This window comes from Camelus dromedarius, chromosome 10, assembly GCF_036321535.1.
Source record: "Camelus dromedarius isolate mCamDro1 chromosome 10, mCamDro1.pat, whole genome shotgun sequence".
NCBI classification, from domain to species: Eukaryota; Metazoa; Chordata; class Mammalia; order Artiodactyla; family Camelidae; genus Camelus; species Camelus dromedarius.
The window spans coordinates 45132536-45153646 of record NC_087445.1 but is presented as its reverse complement, the minus strand read 5'-3'; the positions used below and the strand labels follow the sequence as shown (position 1 = coordinate 45153646).

Here is a 21111-nt window from a genome sequence, read left to right as displayed (position 1 = left end):
ATGCTGAGATTCCAATGACTACTCCATATTTTTTGAGGTAGTGTAATGAAAGATTTTCTCAATCTCTGAAGCACAAGGGAAGTTATGCAGGGGTCAAAATGTATAATGTGTTACAGGTCATGCAAAAAAAATGACTTTCCCTTTAGGGGGAGCTATTATAGGTTTTTTAAGCAGAATAATGATAAGACCAGATTTAGTTTAGAAGGATAGTTCTGCAGATGGCAAATTCTTCCAAAATAATGTATAAATTTAATACAATCAACATAAAAATCTCAACAAATGTTTTTTGAAACTTGATACAATGATGCTAAATTTTATTTGAAAAATAAAATGTGGGAGAAATAGTAAATCTCTGCCACACACAAAAGTAAATAAATAAATAAGGAGCAAAGAGGAGGACTTGGTCTATCAAATATTAAAACCTATTAGAAGCCACTAGATTAAAAATAACAGGACATTTTCACTAGAATGTGTAGTCTGATTGATGAATAGAATAGCTAGCTCAGAAACAGACCCAAGAATTCAGTGTATGACAGTGTTGGCACCTTGAATCATTGGAGAAAGGTGGGATTAAATTATAAATAATATTGAGAAAGCTGGTCAACCATTTTAGGAACCATAAAATTCAAAACATTGTTTCACACCTCATGCCAAAAAATTTCCAATTAAAAACAATTATACATTGTGAAACCACACAATATTAAAAGAAATTATATGTGATCAAGAGCTCTATATTAAGTAAATCTTTTGAAGAAAGTGAGACAGAAAGAGATACAAGTAGAAAAATATAGAAATATGTTCAATATAATATCATTCATGAATGCAAAAGAATCTGAATGGCTTTCAAAAGGGAAATAGTTCAGTAAATAACAGTACATCTATATAATGGAATAATATAAAGCCACCCAAAATGATGTAGCTGTGTGTTTATTAATTAAGAAAAATACAATCTGCTAAATAAAAAGGCAAATCACCAAACAGGACTATATTATAATCCAATTTATGTAAATGGGTATATAATCATAGAAGAAAGTATAGAAGGATACACACTGGATTTTCATTCAGTAGTAGGATCTGGCTATTTAACAACAGAGTGTTACTTTTGTATTGGAGATGAAATATAAAAGAGTTTGCATTTGGTAAAAAACAAATATAAAAGAGTTTGCATTTGGTAGTGTGAAATGAGACTGGGGTGAAGATGACTAATGCTAATTTAGGAGGTTGCTGCAAAAGTCCTGGTGACAGCAGATGAGAACCTGAAGACAGACAAGGGTGATGAAGCTGAATCTGAGAAACACTCGGGTAGTCAAAAATGTCAGGACTTGGTGGTCAGCTGGGTTTTTGTTACTGGGCTGTCATTCAGGATGCCTATAACTTAAGAAATTAAATGGATCATTAATAAAGAAGGAGGGTACCACTGCATGGTAGGGTAGGTGGGCAAGTCAACAGACCTATCTTTAGACCTAAATTGCAGGACATTATGAAAGAGCTGTCCAGCAGTCACTGAAGGTACTGGTAGAAACCACAATCATGGTTTATAAAAGCAGCTGAAATTCTCCGGTGAAAATGACCACTGTTTCGACACTAATTCTAGAGCTCTTATCCTATGAGACTACATTTTCCAAATTACCTGGGATTTTTATCTCCTGAAATCCTCATCATCTAAATCTCCTGTATCATTAGGATTCCTGCTCTATCACAGTCCAGGTTAAGTAACTGCCAATCCCTGCTCTTTAAATATTTCATTGCTTTCCATTTCCAAACTCTTGGCTAGGATCTACCAGCCCAACATGACCCAGACTGACGCTATTCTCTTCACTTTCCCCATTACTCACTATGATCATGCCATTCTGGCCTGCTTCCTGGTCCTTGGACACACTGAGTTCTTCCCCTTTTCAGGGCTTTGCACATACTCTTCCCTTTGCCAGGAGGGTTCTTCCTTCTCCCTTGCCTTGTCTCATGACCAGCTCCTTATCTCATGAGGCTCCTTATCTCATGACCGGCTCCTTATCTTTCAGGTCTCACTCAAATGTCACTCCCTTAAAGGAGCACTGCCTGACCTCCATTTCTAAAGAACCACTCTCCCCTACACATCACCACTCTACCACATCGCACATCACATTTCCTTCACAGAACTGACCTCTACTCAACACTGTTTTGTTACCTGTTGATTGATAATCTTTTCTTCTAGAATGTCAGCTCTATAAGAGAGACTATGTCAATCCAACACCTATAATAGACCCAACACAGAGCCACACAGCAGGCCTTCAAATCTGTGGAATAGTTGTGAAACGATATAACGTGGGATGAATGAAGGACTGAGGCATTTATAGTAAGTAGCACTAGATCTGCAGTCAGAATGCAACATAACCTTGGTGAAGTCAACCTCAATTTCCATATCCTAAAATGTGGCCAAAAATGTTTACCCTGCCTATGCATTAGGGTTATCATGAAACTTCGATTCTTCATTCATTCATCAACAAATACTTCCCAAGTTCATTCATCAACAAATATTTCCCAAGTACTTTCTGTGTGCTGTGCACTGTATTCATTGCTGTGTTCGCAGCTATGAATAAGGAGTTTAGTTTAGTGGCTAAGATAATCAAGTTTAGAGGCAATTACGGATGGTACATCTGTTATCAAAAAGACAAGCACAGGGTGCCAGGAGAGCACATAGGAGAGGCACTAAATTCACCCTCAGGGAATCAGAGAAGGGTCAGTAGAAATCAACCTGGCAAGGAGAAGGCCAGGGAGCTGGGTAGGCAGAGAAAGGAAAAATAGTCCAGACAGAGGAAACATGTGCAAAAGCCCAGAGGCAAACAAGAACAAGGCATATTGATGAACTGCATGTCACTCAGTATGGCTGAGACTACAAAGGAGTGGTGGTAAAACTCAAGGCTAGAGCTCTAAAGAGAATTCAGGTCTATGCACCAACATGGACAGTTTAGAGAACTCTGGCAGGATCAAAACAACGGAGACAGTGGTGAAGGGGGAGGCTGGTTAGGGCATGCCAGAAATTAGTCTAGAAACTGGGAGAAGCCCAATTGGAGAGGACTCTGGATGTCATCTTTGGGAGTTAGACTTTCTGCTATGGGTGATGGGGAGTTACTAAAGAGCTTTAAGTGGGGCAGTGGTCACTCCAGCATGGAGAAAAATTGGAGGAAGACAAAACATGGGACTCAGAATTGTTCATTAAACTGAGAGGGAAATCAAGGGTGGCTTGAATTAAGAGTGATGAGGGTGGCTGTCTGGGCTCGGTCTTGTTTGTTCCGACATGGCCAAACGCACCAAGAAGGTCGGAATCGTCGGTAAATACAGGACCCGTTATGGTGCCTCCCTCCAGAAAATGGTGAAGAAAATTGAAATCAGCCAGCACGCAAAGTACACTTGCTCCTTCTGCGGCAAAACCAAGATGAAGAGACGAGCCGTGGGCATCTGGCACTGTGGTTCCTGCATGAAAACGGTAGCTGGTGGTGCCTGGACCTACAACACTTCTGCCATCACAGTAAAGTCTGCCATCAGAAGACTGAAGGAATTGAAGGACCAGTAGAAGCACCACCATTTGAAACATTGCTAGCCTATAATAAATGGGTTAATTTACATAACAACAACAACAAAAAAAAGAGTGATGAGGGTGATGGATTAAAGAGACAAATTCAAGAGATACATAGGAGAGTGATGTGACTGTCACACCACGTTCTTGTGGGGAGGGCACTGGCATGTAAGGGATTTGACTGATACATCTTTAGTAACAGTGGTCTTCCTAATGCAGTGAAAAGATCATTATAATGCACAGGGTTTCCTTAATATTAAGATCTATGCATTTTTCTTAAATTTTGGATTCTGTTTCTGATTATTTATAACTACCTGGCTCAAAATAATTCTACGCTGAGTGATTGTCTGAGATTGGGGTCTCCAGGAAGCAGGCTCTAAGACAGTTTAGTGCACAGGAGGTTTATTAGGGAGTGTCCTTGGAATCAACACCTGTGGAAGGGAAGTGGAAACAGGTTTGGGTGAAGCAGAAATCCAGCACAGTGTGGGCCCCAAGACAACCTTGGACAACTCCACCAGGAACTCTGAAGCTAAACTGGCCTGCCAGAGTTGTCCCATGCTGGACTGAAATGGCCAGGCCTTTATACCCATCTAAATCAGTCACTGGATATGGGCCACCCCAAGAAGGGTGTAACCTTGGGCAAGGCACTTGTCTGCAGGTGAAGTAACCCCTGAAGGGGCTAAAACTAAGGTGGTCTGCACACATCTCCAGCAGCTGAGTCAATAGGTTCTTCACTGCAGGGAGATCTGGGCAGGTGCACTTCCACGTCACAAGGTGACTCTAAGTCTGCTATTTCAATGCATCAAGGCCCTTGGAAGACACCTTGACAACCCAGAAATACACTGCCTTGAGCAAGTTTGAGAACTTCTTCCCTCCCTACATTCCTTTAACACACATTTATTGAGTCTATTTTTGGTCAGGCACAGCGTTAGGCATTGGGTCAACGGTGAACAACACAGAAACAGCTTTCATGAAAATGGCAATGGAATGAGGGAAACAGTTTTTCAGTAAGAAAAATACTGTACAAGTAGCCAAGGTGCTTTTCCAAAGAAAATGAAAATGAAAGAAAATGGAGAACATGGGTAACTGAAAGGAGTCTCATTACACAGAGGGTGAGGGGAACCCCCACTACAGGCCACCTACATTCCTTGGCTTGTGGCCCTTTCATCTTCAAAGTCTCCAGTGTGGCATTTTCTCGTTTCTCTGACTTCTGCTTTTGTCATTTTATCTTCTCTGGCTCCACCTCTGTCCCGTTCAGATAGAGGCCCTGTGATTACCTCAGGCCCACACAGATAATCCAAGATAATCTCCCCATTGCAAAATCCTTAACCTAATTATATCTGCAAAGTCCCTTTTGCTATGTAACATAATATATTCACAGATTCTGGGGATGAACCCCAGAATCCCTTGCAGGCCATTATTCAGTCTCCCACAATCAACTTCCTCATCTTTAAAATGGTTGTAATAATAGGCCCATCTCATATGGTTTTTGAGAAAATGAAATTCACACCAAATGCTAAGAGCACTGCCTGGCACAAGGGAGACCCTCAGTAAATAACAGCAGCCATCTGGATCACGTGGCTCTCCTGACCTACGCGCTCCTTTCCATCCCTTATTGTTTCTGCCATAGTTTAGCCCCTCCTTATTTTAATTCATCATAATTATCTGCTGTCTTCTGTTTTGCCTCCTTATACATATATCCCTACCCTCCCCACCGTCCATATCACCACCAGAAGGAAACCACAATGATCATATTTCATTAATCATTTACTCAATAAAGATGTGTGGGGTGTCTATTCTGAATCATTCACCTGCCATCATCGTCTCCATGACCAATTCCTGTGTCAGCGAGACATCTTGAGCCAGGTATCGAGTCTTATTCATCTATTTACCCCAGCATTTGACAGTCCTGGGCTACAGGAGGTGCTACTGAACGAGTTAATGAAGAGATAAGTCTAGTTAAAGCACTCTGTGGTTCTGTGTTTCTACAAGGGTAGGAGCCCTACTAAATTCTCATCAGACGACCACATTCGAATTATTTTTAAAGCAGCGGAGGTGCTGTAAACATTTACGGCTGTTGCTCAGCACATCCCCAAGAAGCGTATCTGTGCCTCCACACCTCCACAGGGCCCCTCAGCCAGAAATGCACAGGGACAATGGGGCAGAGAGGGCATCTGGGTAAACTGTCAAACGGGCAGGCTGTAGAGCAGATGCTTCTTTGCAGCTTTTAGAAAGGAGAATCAAGTGACCCTGTGATGTGGCTCCTATTTTGGTTAAGATATATTTTCTCTCTTTCAATGTAATCTCATTTCCTCTCCACCACCAAAAAAAAAAACCCCACACATGAGATACTGAGAAGGGCCCTTCTCTCTGCTTCCCATTCAAGAGTGCCTGCCAAACCAATTAATACCTCCTGAATGTTATCTCCCTGCTATGTTAATGTTATGTTAATAAATGCAATTAAGATAACATTCAGGAGGTGTTAATTGGTTTGGCAGATGTACATGAATAAGAAGCACAGATATTTTGCTTTCCCTATTTATGGAGGCAGGAAGTGACACAAAGTTGGACAAAAGGAAACTTAATTTGCCTCCAGTCTCTTTCAATACCACTTAGGCCTTTTTTGCTAAGTAATATATGAGATTCTTAAAAATGCTAATTTAGATGGTATTACAAAGATGAAGTGATTGTCAAATGTTGCAAAAACATTCAAAATGTCTTTGGCCACAGGAATTAACTACATGGTATTTCCTCTTTAAAACACCATATATACCATATATGCTACATATACGTACACACTCTCTCTTTCAAATGTGTCTACAGCCTATATGCAAATAAGCTCTCATGTTAATCTATGAAGCCGATTGTTCCAGAGGACTAATTTCTAGACATTCTTGATGTAATTAGTTATTTAATATATTCCAGGGACTTAGAGTTAATGTTCTTTTATTCTAATTTACAATGAGATGGTAGCTTTTACTTTTTGTGTTTAAAAAAATATATATATATACACATACCAGTGTACCTGTGTCTGTGTGTGTGTGTGTGTGTGTGTGTGTGTGTGTGTATGCCAGTGTACCTTATTTGGCAAAATGGAAGTTTTCTCTGAAATTTATATTTACACAAATATAAATCTGTATAGACTTGAAACAAAGAGATGTTACATTGTATCGCCATCAAGGTCACTGTGCTCATTTCTGGAACTTGGCATCCGCCAGCATATCACATGGCCTTTGGCAGGCTCAGTCATCCCAGGACCTTATTAGGACATACCTCTGATAAGAGAGCTGAGCTCTGAGAGGGTATCAGAGCACAGACCCATTAAGGTTCCTTCCAGTCCTGGTGAGCAAATTATCCGAGTCTACTTTGGGAACCAAGTGGGGAGAACTAAACTGAAACATTAGACTTCTACTTGGACTTCAAACAATTGGAAATACATTATCTCAATTCTAGGACACCATTTTCTGTACAATGCACCAGCTCTTTAATACACGTTTTCCAGGGGGAGAAAAAGAGAAGAGGAAAGAGAATGAAGAGAAGGAGAAAGACTCCATTAAATTTTATATTTACTGCAAGACTGAAGTCCAATTTCATTAATGCTAAAATGTGCATCTCAAATTAAAGAATATCAGGTATTGCCTAGAAAAACAGATAACTGAGTAGGTAGCTAGAACACTGCCCCTGCTTTGTTTCCAGTGGGTTGTGTGCAGCCAGTATCTGTGCATAATTCCAGAAAGTTTACTAGCCCTTTTCTTCTATTTAGCATGAACCTGACCAAGGGAACTAGCCAGGTAGCACTAACACAAGCCAAGCCAATTTGGGCAATTCAGGAAAGTCCATGGCTATGCACTAAATGATTCCATCCCCACCCCCCAAATTCATATGTTGAAACCCTAATCCCTCTTGTGATGGTATTTGGAGTTGGGGGCCTTTGAGAGGTAATCAAATCAGGAGAGTGGAGCCCTTATGATGGGCTCAGTGCCTTGTAAGAAGAGACAAGAGAGAGCTTGCTTCCTCACTCCCTTTCTGCCAGGTGAGGATACAGGGCGCTTGCATCAGACCCGGCACCTGCTGGAACCCTGATATTGGTCTTTCCAGCCTCTAAAACAGTGAGAAATAAATTTCTGTCGTTTAAGCCACCCAGTCTATGGTATCTGGTTATAGCAGCCCCAAAAAGATGAAGACATCCATTAGGTAAGACACTTTACCTCTTTCACACATGTGAGTCCTCCCTCACTATGCACTCTAATTAATCAATGCTTTCTCTAGCCCAGACTCTTTAATGACCCTCTACTATATAACCCTTCCAACAGCACACACTCCATTACCTACCTACATACTTTCTGAAATACCTGAAGTCCCCTCTGGGGGAAGAGGCACAGAGGTTGGATCCTCTCCTCCCAGCTTAGTGCATTCGTGTGGACTTCTAACTTGACACCACACTATCACTTCTGAAATTTTTATTTTTTCATCTACATAAAATAAAATTCACTCATTTGATATGCAAACTTCTAAAAATTTTGACAAATGCGTAGTCATATAACCATTATCAGACTCAAGACACAGACCTGTTCCTTTACACAAACACACACACAAAATTCCTTTAGGCTGCCTGCTTTTAGTCAAACATCCCACCACTAACCACAGAAAACCACTGCTTTGGATCTCCATCCCTAGAGCTCCAGCTTACCCAGGATAGCATATAAATGGAGTCACACCTTATGTAATTTTTGAACTTGGCTTTTTTCAGTTAGCAGAATGACTCTGAGACTTATCCAAGTTGTTGCATGTATCAAATAATTCATTCTTTTCATCCTGACCAGTATTCTACTGTATGGATGTACCACAGTTTGTTTAATCCATTCACTCATTAAAGGACATTTAAGTTGTTTCAGATTTGAGAAAGTTGGAATAAAGCTGCTATAAATATGAACATCTTTGTACAAGTTTCTGTGTGAATTTAAGTGTTCAGTTCTCTAGGGTAAATACCCAAGATTGAAAGGCTGGATCGTATGATAAGTGTATGTTTACTTTTACAAGAAACTGCCAAGAAACTGTTTTTCACAGTGGCTGTACCATTTTGCATTCTCAGAGAAATGTTTCAGTTGTTCCACGACTTCATCAAGACCTTGTATTTCAGTTGTTCTTTTAATTTTAGTAATTCTAATAGGTATGTAGTTCATCTTATGATTTTAATTTGTCAACTCTCATAGAAATCAAACTATCAGGTAATTTATTTCTTCATGACTTTCATAATTTGTTTTTCAAGGAATTGGTACATTTCATCTAAGTTGTCATATCCATGGACACAAAAGTTGTTCACAGCATTCCTTTATCATACTTTCAGTGTCTCAAGGGTTTGTAGTGATATCCTCTCTGGGATATTGGTGATTTGTGTCGTTTTTCTCTTTCCTTTTCTTGGTCAGCCTGCCCAAAGGTTTACCTTTTTTTTTTTTTTTTTATCATTTCAAAAAACTAAATTTTAGTTTTATTAATTTTCTTGAATGTTGGTCTTTTTTCAATTTTATTGATTTCTGTTCTTCATAATTTTCTTTTTTCTGCTAGCTTTGAATTTAGTTTGTCCTTTCTTAGTTTCTTAAAATGAAGCCTTAGATGACTACTTTGAGATTTTTCTTTTTTTCTATAGTTTTAGTGCTATAAATTTTCCTCTACGCTGTTTTAGCTATATTCCACAGATTTTAATATGTTGGTTTTCATTCAGTTCAAAATATTTTATACTTTCCTAGTAAATTTCTTTGACCTATGAATTATTTATAAGTATATTTTTAGTTTCCAAATATTTTGGAGTTTTCCAGATATCTTTCTATAATTGCAGTTTAATTCAGCTATGACCAGAAAAACATACTTTAGATGATTTCTTTTAAAATTGCTAAGGTTTGTTTTGTGGCCTGGGATATGGTATATCTTGGTGAATGTTCCTTGTGTACTTGAAAAGAATGTATGTTCTGTTGTTGTTGTGTGGAGAGTTCCACCACAGTCAAATAGTTGATAGTGTTGTTCAGATCTTCCGTATACTTGCTGATTTTCTGTCTACTTGTGTTGACTATGGAGGGAGGAATTTTGAGGTCTCTAAGTATAACAGATCTATACATTTCTATAATTTTGTTAGTTTTTATTGTGCTTGTGAAGCTGTTTTTACTACACACATTTAAGATTGTTGTATCTTCTTGGTGAGCTGATATTTCTTACAAGTATATAGTGTCTCTGGTATTTTGCCTTGGTCTGAAAGCTATATCTGATATTAATAAAGCCACTCCACTTTTCTTTTTATTAGTATTTATATTATATACATGTTTGCATTACTTTGTTTTTAACCTTCCTATACTCTATAGATAGGTCTTGTATTATTATTTTTAACCTGTCTTTTAATTGATGTGTTTAGAGGATTTACAATTAATGAAGTCATTAATTTAGCTGGATTTAGGTCTACCATTTATTTGTTTTCTGTTTGTTCTCTCTGTGTTTTTGTTCCTCTGTCTCCCCTTTTCTGACTTTTACTGGATTTAAAAATATTTTTAGCATTTTATTTTACCTACTGGCTTTTTGCTATATTTTGCTATATAAATATTTTAGAATTTTTTCTAGTAAATATAATATACCCAACTCTTCAGTTTACTTAGAATTGACATTTTACCACTTCAAGTGAAATGTAGAAATTTACCACCATATGAGGTCCCTTTCCCTTTTATGTTGCCACTGTCATACACATTACATCCACTTACACTGAAAACCCCATCAGACATGTTATAATTTTTGCCTTCAAGAGTTGTAAGTATTTTAAAGAATTTAAGTAGGAAAAATATTCTGTTTATCCAGGTATTAACCATGTATATTGCTCCTTTTGTCATAGTTTTCTGCGTCTCAATTACCATTCATTTGATCCCTAAAAATAGATAGGTAGGTAGATAGACAGATAGACACTATGGTGAAAGATGATTTAAGCATATATATTTACCTCAACTAATGAAATCTAAGGAAATTGCCACTGGTAATTTTCCACTTAATAGTTGTGCCTTCTTCAACCAAAACTCCCAGTTTTATCAATACTGTTTTCACTTATGTTTCCAAACTTAAAGAAAAATCTGTGTGATTCCAAGCTACAAAGTAGAAAAGTCACTTCTGAGACTTTATAATACGATTTTCACAATGATGAAAATTGTATGTTTTTTATATTCTTCATATTTATATCCCTATACCTAAAATCTCTCCTGTCTGAAATGAGTATTCTGTAACCATAATAATTGAACTTTAAAATAGCTTTATTTGAGATGAAGACAAGAATTTTGTCTCCCAGCTTTTTAATAAAAGGCATCTTTTTGAAAAAAACAAATCCTTCATTTAAAATTATGTAGAGAAGAAAAATGTTATTTCCAAAGCGTTTTGACTACTCAAGTTTAGTGTAATGAAAAAACAAAGTTCTAATCCATACCCAGCACTGGAGCCATCATATTTCCATTTTAGAGTCAATTGGATAAATTTTCTTTCATCCCACCTCTCAGAATTTTGTCCTTTTGAGGCAGGCAAACAACTCAGTCTTAACAATATGGTCTCTCATTTAACAATCTATTTCAGTCTTATTCTTGGCAGTTAACAGTGACCTCGCACTGCTGACACATTTTCAGCGTGTGTGTCGCTGCGTCTGAAATGTTGCTATTTTCCTACATTGTTCTCCCCTTTGATCATCAACCTTGTCTTGTCTCCTGCTCCCCCTTGCAGCTCTAATTGTTTTTCCTCCTTTGAAACCATCTGAGAAAAGAAGGTCCTAAAAGAATAGTCTCCCTTTCCAGTCCTTGCTGCCAGCTTAGGAATTTTCCAATTTCTTTCTCCCTGAATATTCTGCGTTTTGTTAAAATATTTTTTTCTTCCCATCTAGCCAAGACTAGTCAAGATCTATGTCCCAATCATGTCAGACCCAGTCACTTTCCAGCAGAAACATCCCATGACCTTTGTATGTCATCATGGAAGAGCATGAGGTTTTAAATCAGAACAGTTGACATAAGTCATAATCCTGAGCAAGTCACTGAGCCACTCTGGGACTCAGTTTCCTCATCTGTAATATGGGGGTGATCAGTATATCTAACTCTTAGGGCTGTTTTAAAGGATTAAATAAATATATATGAATGTTCTTAAGAAGTGTAACTCAGCAATATTGATTTTTGTTCAGTTCAGCAAACATTTGTTAGTCATTAACAGGGTGGCAGTCTCCTAAGGACTACCAGAAATGTCAATACATGTAGCAGGCAGTGTTCCACACACTAGGGAGCAGGGAGAACCAGAGATCACAAGCCTGACTGAGAAGGACAACCACTGCTCAGTCCCCGCCCACAGTCTGCAGGTCCTATATAGTACGGCAGACCCTAGAAATGCCAAGAAAACTATCTGGCCTGTGGTGAGCATTGCAATGCACGGCTCCATCCCCCTTCAGGAAAAGAGGTGCTGTTCCAGCTACAGAAAGTGCAGTCAGCAGACGGCCTTCAGCTGTCAACCTCTTCAGGGATTGCTTCAGCTGCAGATCTGCCTCGTCCTTGACAGAGAAGTATCTTGACGGCAAAATCAGCAGAACTGGCGATGGGATGTTGGGGTGAGAGAAAGGCTGTAGTATAAAAGGATTCCTAGACTTCCGATTTGGGCACAAGGCTAGTGATACCTTAACTATGACAGATCATAAGAGAAGGTGCAGGTTGAATAAACGGCATAAAGACGATGAGTGTGATGAGTTCATTCAGGGCATGCTGAGGGGGAGGTGTCTGTGGGAGATTCAGATGGGGTTATGTGGACAACAGCTGCAGGGCGAAGGGAGGAGCAGAAACCATAGCCAGGATGGCCCAAGGGACCCGTGACTGTAAGGAGGTGGAGCACAGTGGGAACACCAACTGCACTACAGACTGTCCTGGATCTCTTCTGGTCGCTCCTCCAGATCCACTCTCCACCCTGCCCCTGGAGACTGACTTCCGTGGATGACTCCAGTGGGCTTCCTTGTCCTCTGGTTTTGTTTGGGTTTAGTCAGTGTGGGAGACCAACAGTGTATAGAAGGAGAGAGAAGAGTAAAGGCTGGCTATTTATTCTCCAGCTTGCTCCCTGCTTCGTCCCTCCACCAAATGTCACAGCAACTCTCAGGGAGCCTCTTCATACATTACCACCTCTCCAGGTTCCAGGAACTGTCCCTCGCCCCATCCTGGCTAGGTATGATAATGAAGCCATGTGTCACCTGCATGGGCTGTTCCTAAGGCACACACAATCTGTAAATAACCCCTTCATTCAACTCTTCTCAATTGCCCAGCTTGAGTATGCCATTCATTTCCTAAAGGGACCCTGAGTGATACACAGGGGATCCTAAGAAAGTAAAGATAGCCACACTAATCTGATAAACTAACTCTATTCAAGTGATTTAGTGGATTATCTTTCCTAAACAGTCTTCTCTGAAAGCTAACAACTCTAATAGTGGGAATTTCAGGCACCTAAGGAAAAAAAAATAATTTCAGTTACCTAAGAGTTAGGTAGTTGGTAGCTAGGATGACTGTAATGGGAAAATGACTTGGGAATCACCAAAATTAAATTTCAGTGGGGCATCTTCCAAAGGGCTGAATGACTATACAAATGTGTCACTTGTAAGTATCAATGATGACATGGTGTCACATTATAATGAACTCTGTGAGACTTAATAATGGCAGGAGTTACAAACAACTGGGTATAAAATGCTGGTGGGTTGGGGAAGTGGATCTAAAAGCACTGCACTCTTGCCAACTCAGTGACATCCACCTCACTTGAGTCCAGCAGCTGGGCATCAGAACAGAGCAAAAGAAATACAGGAATGTTAGGGAAAATTCGGCTGTCTACTCCACTGGGACCACAGGTGAGTAACATTTATATATCTTGTTAACTGGTTTATTAAAGGTGGCATTTTGATATACATGTATGGCCTCAACATTATTTTTGAACACATTAAAGCTGGACAACAGCCTTTCTTGAGGCTCTTCAAGTGTACAATATAGGCCACTGCCGACTCTGCCCTAGTTCTGTGCTATCTCCTTGCACGTCCGTATCCTCTTGATCATCTTTACTGCTCTACAGTTTATGGCTCACTTTCTAAATGAATCCTCTAAACCAATTCCACTTGACTCAAGGCAGCTATTGTCATAGCTATGACTCCTCAGTGACCCTTACATTGCTAGCTTGTTTACAGAAAGTGGCTAGATTGCAAATTTAATTTGTTTTTCTATGATTTATCCCATCAATCTTGCCAAAATGCAAGGGAAAAAATAATGGAAGCTACTCAAGAGCAATTAAAATGTCAACATGTTTAGAAAGAGACCTATTAGTAATGCAAATATGCAATACTTTTGATGTTGACATTCAGGTCATTAGAACTTAGTGTTAATCAGGCCACTGGAACTTTGCAATGACTTACCAGTTAGGCAGAGAGGCAGAAGACCCAGGGCTGTGGGTTTCTTATTTCAAGTTGACAATCTAAAATCAAATCAAATCAAAGAAAAATCTCAAACTTGGCAATAACCCTAGAGTCCACCTCTCTAACTTGCTTCTTAAGTCACTAATTTCTTATATGTCCCTGACAAAATCACTTGTTAAGGCATTCAGCACACACATATTGAGTACCTGCCAAGCATCATTTAACCCCAAATATGAAAGTACTTTCATTGCTACTTCCAAAGAACTCACACCAAGCCTGTCCTTAAATGCTGACTTCATGACATAAATCATTCACATAAATTCTCTTGAATAAAATCTGCCTCCACACAAGTTCCAGAAGAGAAAACTGTTCTGTCTTCAAATATTTTTAGAGAGCAATTATACTTTTGTGCCAACCAGCACAGCCTAAGTGTCTTGTAGGCAAAATACACTAAGTTTTTTCCATCACTCCTCGTAGGCTTTGCGTCCAAGCTACTCATCACCCTGGTCATACTTGTCTGTGCACATTCAAGTTTATCAAGTCCTCTCTTACTGTGAAAAGCTCAAACTGGAAGATACATACAAGATTTCTTCTGTAATGATCTAGGCACCGTATTTCCACTCTGCAATTACAATTCCTTGGCTTTTAAAAAATAATCCTGTGATTCTATTGTATGAGTATGGGCTTCAGAGTCAGACTCAAAATTTGTATTTACAGATAATTTTGTAATCTTGGGCAAGTCACTTTACATCTCCAAACCCTAAATTTATCTGAGACAGATCTAAGGTGTTTGTCCTTTTTTTTTAGGGTGAAAATGCATGACATATGTAAAGCCCCTAGGACAGCACCCAATACATAGCAAATGCTCAAAAATCATTAATTGATGCCTTTGAATGTTACTTCTACTTTCACAGACACATTCATTGTTTTTCTTTCTTTCCCTGCCTTATAAAACTAGTACAAACCTAGTACCATCCATCCTGTATTTAACTGATTTTCTCCCTGAAATTTAAGATTTCACATTTACTATTGTTATGGTTCATGTGCTTTCATCATCTCTTCCCAGTTTATGAAGATTTTCTCTAACTTTTGATCCTATTGTGTTGCCCGCAGATTTGATAAACTTGACCTTTAAGTCCTTATCCAAGTGACTGACAAAGCTGTGACTAAAGAGGGACCAAGGACACAAAGCCCCGTGACACATCAGGGGGCCTTCATCCAGGTTTTACATCTATTCCCACTTTTCATCGGCTGTTTAATGAGTTGTGAACAGAGCTCCTGCACTGACATCTGACACACATCCCTTCATCCTTCCACAAGAACATCCTAAGAGAGAAACCAGGCTGACAGACTGGTGCCCAGCATCCCCACATCCATTTGCCCAGTGACTCCATCAAATAAGAAAATGGTATTTGCTATGATTTTGTGGATTTATACTGGCTCTTGATGCTCATTTTCCTCTCTAATTATCTAAGTCATCTCTTTGATAATCTGTAGTATTTCTTTTCCTCCTTCTTCTTTGTGGTAGGCCAAACGATGCCCCTCCCCCCAAGTATGTCCCAGTTCTAACTTCAGAACCTGTGAATTTGTTACTTTACATGGCAAAGGATGCAGATGTGATTAAGGCTAGGGATCCTGACATGAAGAGACAATCCTGGATTAACCAGGTGGGCCCAATCTAATCACACAGGCATTCAAGGCAGAGAATTTCTTTGCTAGGTGTGGTCAGAGGAAGATCAAGTTCTTCAGTAACAAGAAAGTGCCAGAGGGGTGCGATGTTGCTGGTTGTGAATACGGAGGAAGGATGCCACAAACCAAAGAATGTAAGTAGCCTCTAGAAACTGGAAAAACCAGAAAACAGCTACTACTCTGGAGTCTCCCCAAAGCACCACAGCTCTGCCAAAACCTTGGTTTTAGCCGAGTGAGACCTATGCTAGACTTCCAACCTTGAGAACTATAAGACAGTATACTTGTGTAAGCCACTAAGTGTGTGTGGTTACAGCTACCATAAAAAACTAATAGCCCCTCCTCTTCCTATATTATAAATACACACTTAGAGTTGACATAAATTTTTCTTCAAATTTACTTTTGGCCAATTGGGGCTTAATTTGTCCAATGCATAGGAGACCAGAGTAAGTTTAGTGAAATGAAAGCAATTGTCAGTTAATCTCCTAATAACAAATGATTCTTATCTCTTTATTAACGCAGGTAACAATGAAATGTCTCCATAGCAAAACTGTGTTAGAATTCTTATAATCACCATGACTATGTAACTATATCTCTTTAAAAAAAACAAACAAAAAACTAAAGTTCTTATGGTCTTTACCTCCCTTGCACCTCTGATGGAATTCAATAAAATTAGGCATGGTTTTACTGAATGTATTCTACCCTTACAGCATGTATAATAATGTTATTATGGAAACTACATTTGTGAGCTGGAGCCTCTCACTTAAGAATTTTGTGACTTTCAATAGTCACTTCTATTTCTCTGTATCTCAGGTTTCATACCTAGAAAAATAAGCACATTAGACGGGATCATCTCTAAAGTCTCTTTCTTCCTCTAAATTGTCGTGTTCCATCACAGTACAGATCCAAAAAAAAAAAAAAAAGGAAGAAGTTCCTGTTTCTTTGCTGAAGGATAAACTGATTGAAGTACACTACTTCAATCCTTTGTTCATGCCAGTTCCTCTACATGAAATGCACCCTTCTTCTCCTTTATTTTCTCTCACCACTTGTATCTCCAGCTAGTAAGATCCTACTCTGCTTTCAAGTTCTAAATCAAATGCCACTTCTTGTGCAAACTTCCTTGATCACAGCATCCGGAGCTGATCCTGCTCTCCTGTGAAACGCTACAGCACTCATTGCCTGGAGGCTTATCAGTCTGAGTTATTATTCTTTTCTCTTGCAACATCTTGCCACTCCAACTGGACTACAGCTTCTCCAGGAAGGGGACCAAGCCCCTTGATGTTTCCTAGTAGCAGGTGTTGGGTAAATACCCTGCCTTCTCACCTATCATAACGGAAGTGATGCCCTACTTGTTTTAAAGCCCACTTCTTTCTGTCTTCAGACTCCATCCCTCTTGCCTCTCACAGACTTGGTGACATCCATTATCCCCCATCTCTCTTTTTCCTTCAACTTCAACTTCTTTTCTAGCTTCAGTCCATCAGCTCAACTATATCCCATTAAAAAAAAAAAAAATCCTCCCTCATCTCCACGTCCAACTTGAGCTACATCCTTGGATCTCTCACAGCCACGTGTCATGAAGGAGTGGAGCTGTTCACATTTATTGCCTCAACTTCTTCCTCTCTCATGCCTCTCTCTGTCCACTCCAGGCGGATTTCCACCCCATCATTCCAACAAAATATACTTCTCCCAAGGTCACCAATGTCTTCTAAGTCACCACAGCCAAGAGACACTTACATATTTATCTTCCAGGCAGCAGTTTATACTGTTGACTCTGACCTCCTTTTTGAAACACTGTCTTCCAGCATCTTCCATGATATTACTCTTCTTTCTGTCTGGATGTTCCTTCAGTTTCCATTGCCAGCTTACCCTCTATTATTCACCTCTCAAATACTACAATTCCTTAGAGTTATGTCCTAGACACAACTTGGTCTACAAGGTCTCCCTAGATTCCTTCCATCCCCAAGGCTCCAACTGTCATGAAAAAGCAAATTAGACAAGTAAGGCCTTTGCTCTCTAAACATTTATATCCCAGTTGTAAAACAAACAAACAAAAGACAATAAAAAAATTATAAAATAATTTCATATAGTGAGAAACTAGACTTAAAGAATGTCCACATAGAGATCATACAACAATAATATTAAAATCAAGTTGCTGATCAACAAATGTAGGACTCAAAGTTCAAGCCAACAGTTTTAATCTAATGGGACACATGCAGATGGCCACTCTACCTGGCGACCTGAATGTGGCACTCCCCATGATGTGCAGGCTCCTCTGAGTCCAGTGTGTCGACCACACACTGTGTAATGACTCAATGCTTCCACCTCTTGTCTCCATTTAAACTACGCAGAGCCGTCCTCCATACATCCTGTGATGAAGTCATCTGGCCTTCACTTGGTGAGAACGCAACCTTCACATATTAACTGCCTGTGTGTGTGTGTGTGTGTGTGTGTGTGTGTGCGCGCGCGCACATATTTTCCAAATCATTTGTCTCCAGCAATTCAAGTGGCACTCCCTGGCACCAACAAAATCTCAAACACAGACAAAAATGCAGGTCCTGAAAGCACATGGTAGCTCTCTATTAAGTTGATCATCCAAAGGAACCAAAATATGTTGATAGTCATTTATTATTACCATCAAAATGAACACACAAAATTAAATTCTTGCAGAGAACTCAAGGCCCCTTGAAAATACAACTGCAGACTTCAAGGATCCTCAGACCCTAATTTGAGGACTGTGGATGACGAGAAAGGTCCTTGACTTAAAATCAAAAATTGTGGATACACATTCCAGTCCTGACATTTCTAATGAGTGGGTCTCAGCTATTTATTTTATAGATTTGTTAGAAAGATTAAATAAAACCACAGTAATATGACTATTTATGAAATCATGTTGACAGCATGTTAGAAGATGCCTTAGCCAGGTTTCCTAGAAAACAAGGGATGAGAGGAAGCAGTGGGCTAACACTTAACAAGGAGTGGTGTCCCGGGGAAGCAGAAGAGGAAAGAAAAGCAGAAAGGTCATAGTCATTATTTTGTAATAACTTTAAATGGAGACAATCTATTAAAATATTGAATTGCCATGCTGCACACCTGAAACTAATATTGTAAATCAACTATACTTCCATTAAAAAAAAAAAGCTGAAAGCTTTGCTGTTCAGCAATCATTGCGGATAAGAATCCTGCAATCTTTTTGCCCTGTCAGGTGTTCAGGTTACAGTTAGAAAATACTAGCCTACAATCCTGCATTTCATTCAGATACTTGGTTACACTATTTTAAAAATAAACCCCAATTCTCCTCCCTTTCCCCAAATTCTTCCTATAAATAGAAAGCACAGAACCTTTTACTCCTAAAGACCATTTGGGGGGCTTGTTTTAGTACAGTCTGATGCCGTGATTATGGTCATGTTTATGTGGAAGTATATTTGCTGAAATGAGCTGCCTGATTTGATAGGCAAAACTTGAGAAATGCAAACACACAAACATGCCTGCAAACATGTAAAGCAAATGTCTTATACGAATGGCCCCAATCAAGGCAAAGTTCTGTTAAATTCAATAAGTAACACGGATTTTAGAAAAGGCTAAAAAGTAAAACATCTGAAGTAGCTAATTGCCCTTGGTTCACCATGAATATTAATCTTATTTAACCAGCAAAGGATAACCACAGGGAAGAATATCAGAAGGTCTGCTCTGTGTCCCATCATTTTTTCCCCCTAGCCATTTTGCAATTTTCCCTTCTCACTTCCAGGCTCCGTGCCTATTTTTAGACATTCAATAACACCTAGTATAAGCCACTGCATGTTAGGCATGAATTAATGAACAGTAATATCTAAGCTGCTGGCAACATATCGTGGCAGGGAGAGTCAGGGAGATGGGTGGTGTGGAGGAGGGCCGTTTGGTGCGTAAGATGACATTGGGGAGCTGAGGAAAGGAGCCATCTATTTATGTGCTCCTCAGACACCAGTCAAGAGGAGGTGCATCTCACTGAAGGGGCTTCAAATATTCCACCCACCATCAGCACCTGGAGAGGGAGCCACCTCAGCAGATGATAGTGGATCCCCTTGAGAGTGTATGGGGAGAACCCACTCAGGCCAAGGGGCCACAGTGAACACGGCTGTTCCAGCAGACTGGCAGAGGCAAAGCTCAGAAATAAGAGCCCCAAGGCAAAAAGTGGACGTAAAATAAGACAAATACAATAGAGAACATGCAGGAGAGAATCTGGTCCAGAAGAGCACAGAAAATTCCCTCAGCCACATGAATTTGCAGGTGTCACTGCTTCTTTCAGGAGGAGGAACCAGAGCTGAACATAAAAACTCACTCAAGTCTCTTACACAACAGTGTGTGTAAATATGAGCGTAAACTACCATGTATTTGGTTTTCTTTAGAAATGTGAATCCAGTCATTCTCAATATTTTGTCTTCTTTGGAGTCCTATGTTAAAGTGAATGAATGAATGAATGAATGAATCCTATAGTTCTTGCCATATATATGTATCTGGGTTAAGTTTTTAATTTCTGGCTTTTATCAAAACTCTGGTTGCCAAGATGGTCAAAATCAGATCAAGAATCCTTTACAGACCTATGTGCAAGTAGATTACATATATTCATAGTAGGTATCTGCTATTTTGTTTGACTAGAACCTCCCTTTCTCCTTCCAAGAAAGAAACTCCCTTCTTGGAACTACTCCTTTCCACCCTCCAAACAAGTCGTTCAAGAGGGTTGGGCCACCGCGTTCTGAGATAACCCCACCCACTGACACAATTGACTGGACCAGGCTGGGGTCCCTGAGTCAAGCCACGGCAATCAGCACACTCCCTAAAACTTTTCTATCTGGAATTGAGAAATGAAGTCAGTGCCCCTTAGGTGTTCTAACTGACAATCGTGAAACTCGAGATCCACACTGAGAGAGAAAGACCTGGACAACCAGGAGGAACAGAGATGAAGACTGAGGAGGAAAATCCTGGGAGCACTTCGGCTCCTAATTTTACTGTTTTGTATTAAATTTCTGCCTGTTTCCTTGTCTTTCCCGCAGACTGACTTCTAATCCTGCCTTCGGTTACTTAAAATATCCCAATATCCTTCCAATAAATCCTCCCTTTTTCCTAGCCAAGTTCAACTTGCATTTTGGTTGCCAACAACCAAGGGGAGGGACCCTGAGTAATAAAACAATACATTAATGTCTCACTCCTCAAAGGATGGACATGAAAATGTACAATAGCTAAAGGTCTAATAGCTGAGAGGTGGTGATTCCCAGTTACAACTCTCTCTCAGCTACCTCGTGGTAGGTGGCTTGCCACAAGCTTAATCTCAAGAATTAGGCTGATATCAAAGTGAGAAAAAAAAACTCTCCACATTGTTACACCACACTAATGAAAGGGCAATTGCTCTAAGAGACAGTAGGAAACAGCAAGGATTTTCAGAGAGGTCTTTTTTCATTGTTTAAAAAAT

At 39.6% G+C, this 21111-nt stretch overlaps 2 protein-coding genes across 2 annotated transcripts in view; one reads left to right on the top strand and one right to left on the bottom strand.

Annotated features, from left to right (window-relative positions):
* The window catches only part of LOC105086721 (spermatogenesis-associated protein 31D4), a 154059-nt gene that overhangs the window by 86430 nt on the left and 46518 nt on the right, over positions 1-21111 (bottom strand). The window contains exon 5 of the mRNA XM_064490291.1: positions 13983-14041. The gene's annotated coding sequence lies outside the window, so the exon portion shown is untranslated. The remainder of the gene's footprint in view (positions 1-13982; positions 14042-21111) is intronic.
* On the top strand, positions 3230-3607 carry LOC116152674 (large ribosomal subunit protein eL43). Its single transcript, XM_031449941.2, has one exon. It carries the CDS (start codon positions 3275-3277, stop codon positions 3548-3550), a length of 276 nt encoding a protein of 91 aa, XP_031305801.1. The 5' UTR covers positions 3230-3274; the 3' UTR covers positions 3551-3607.

Coding starts and splice junctions, on each gene's coding strand:
- LOC116152674 (XM_031449941.2), top strand. CDS start 3,275: ATGGCCAAACGCACCAAGAAGGTCGGAATCGTCGGTAAATACAGGACC.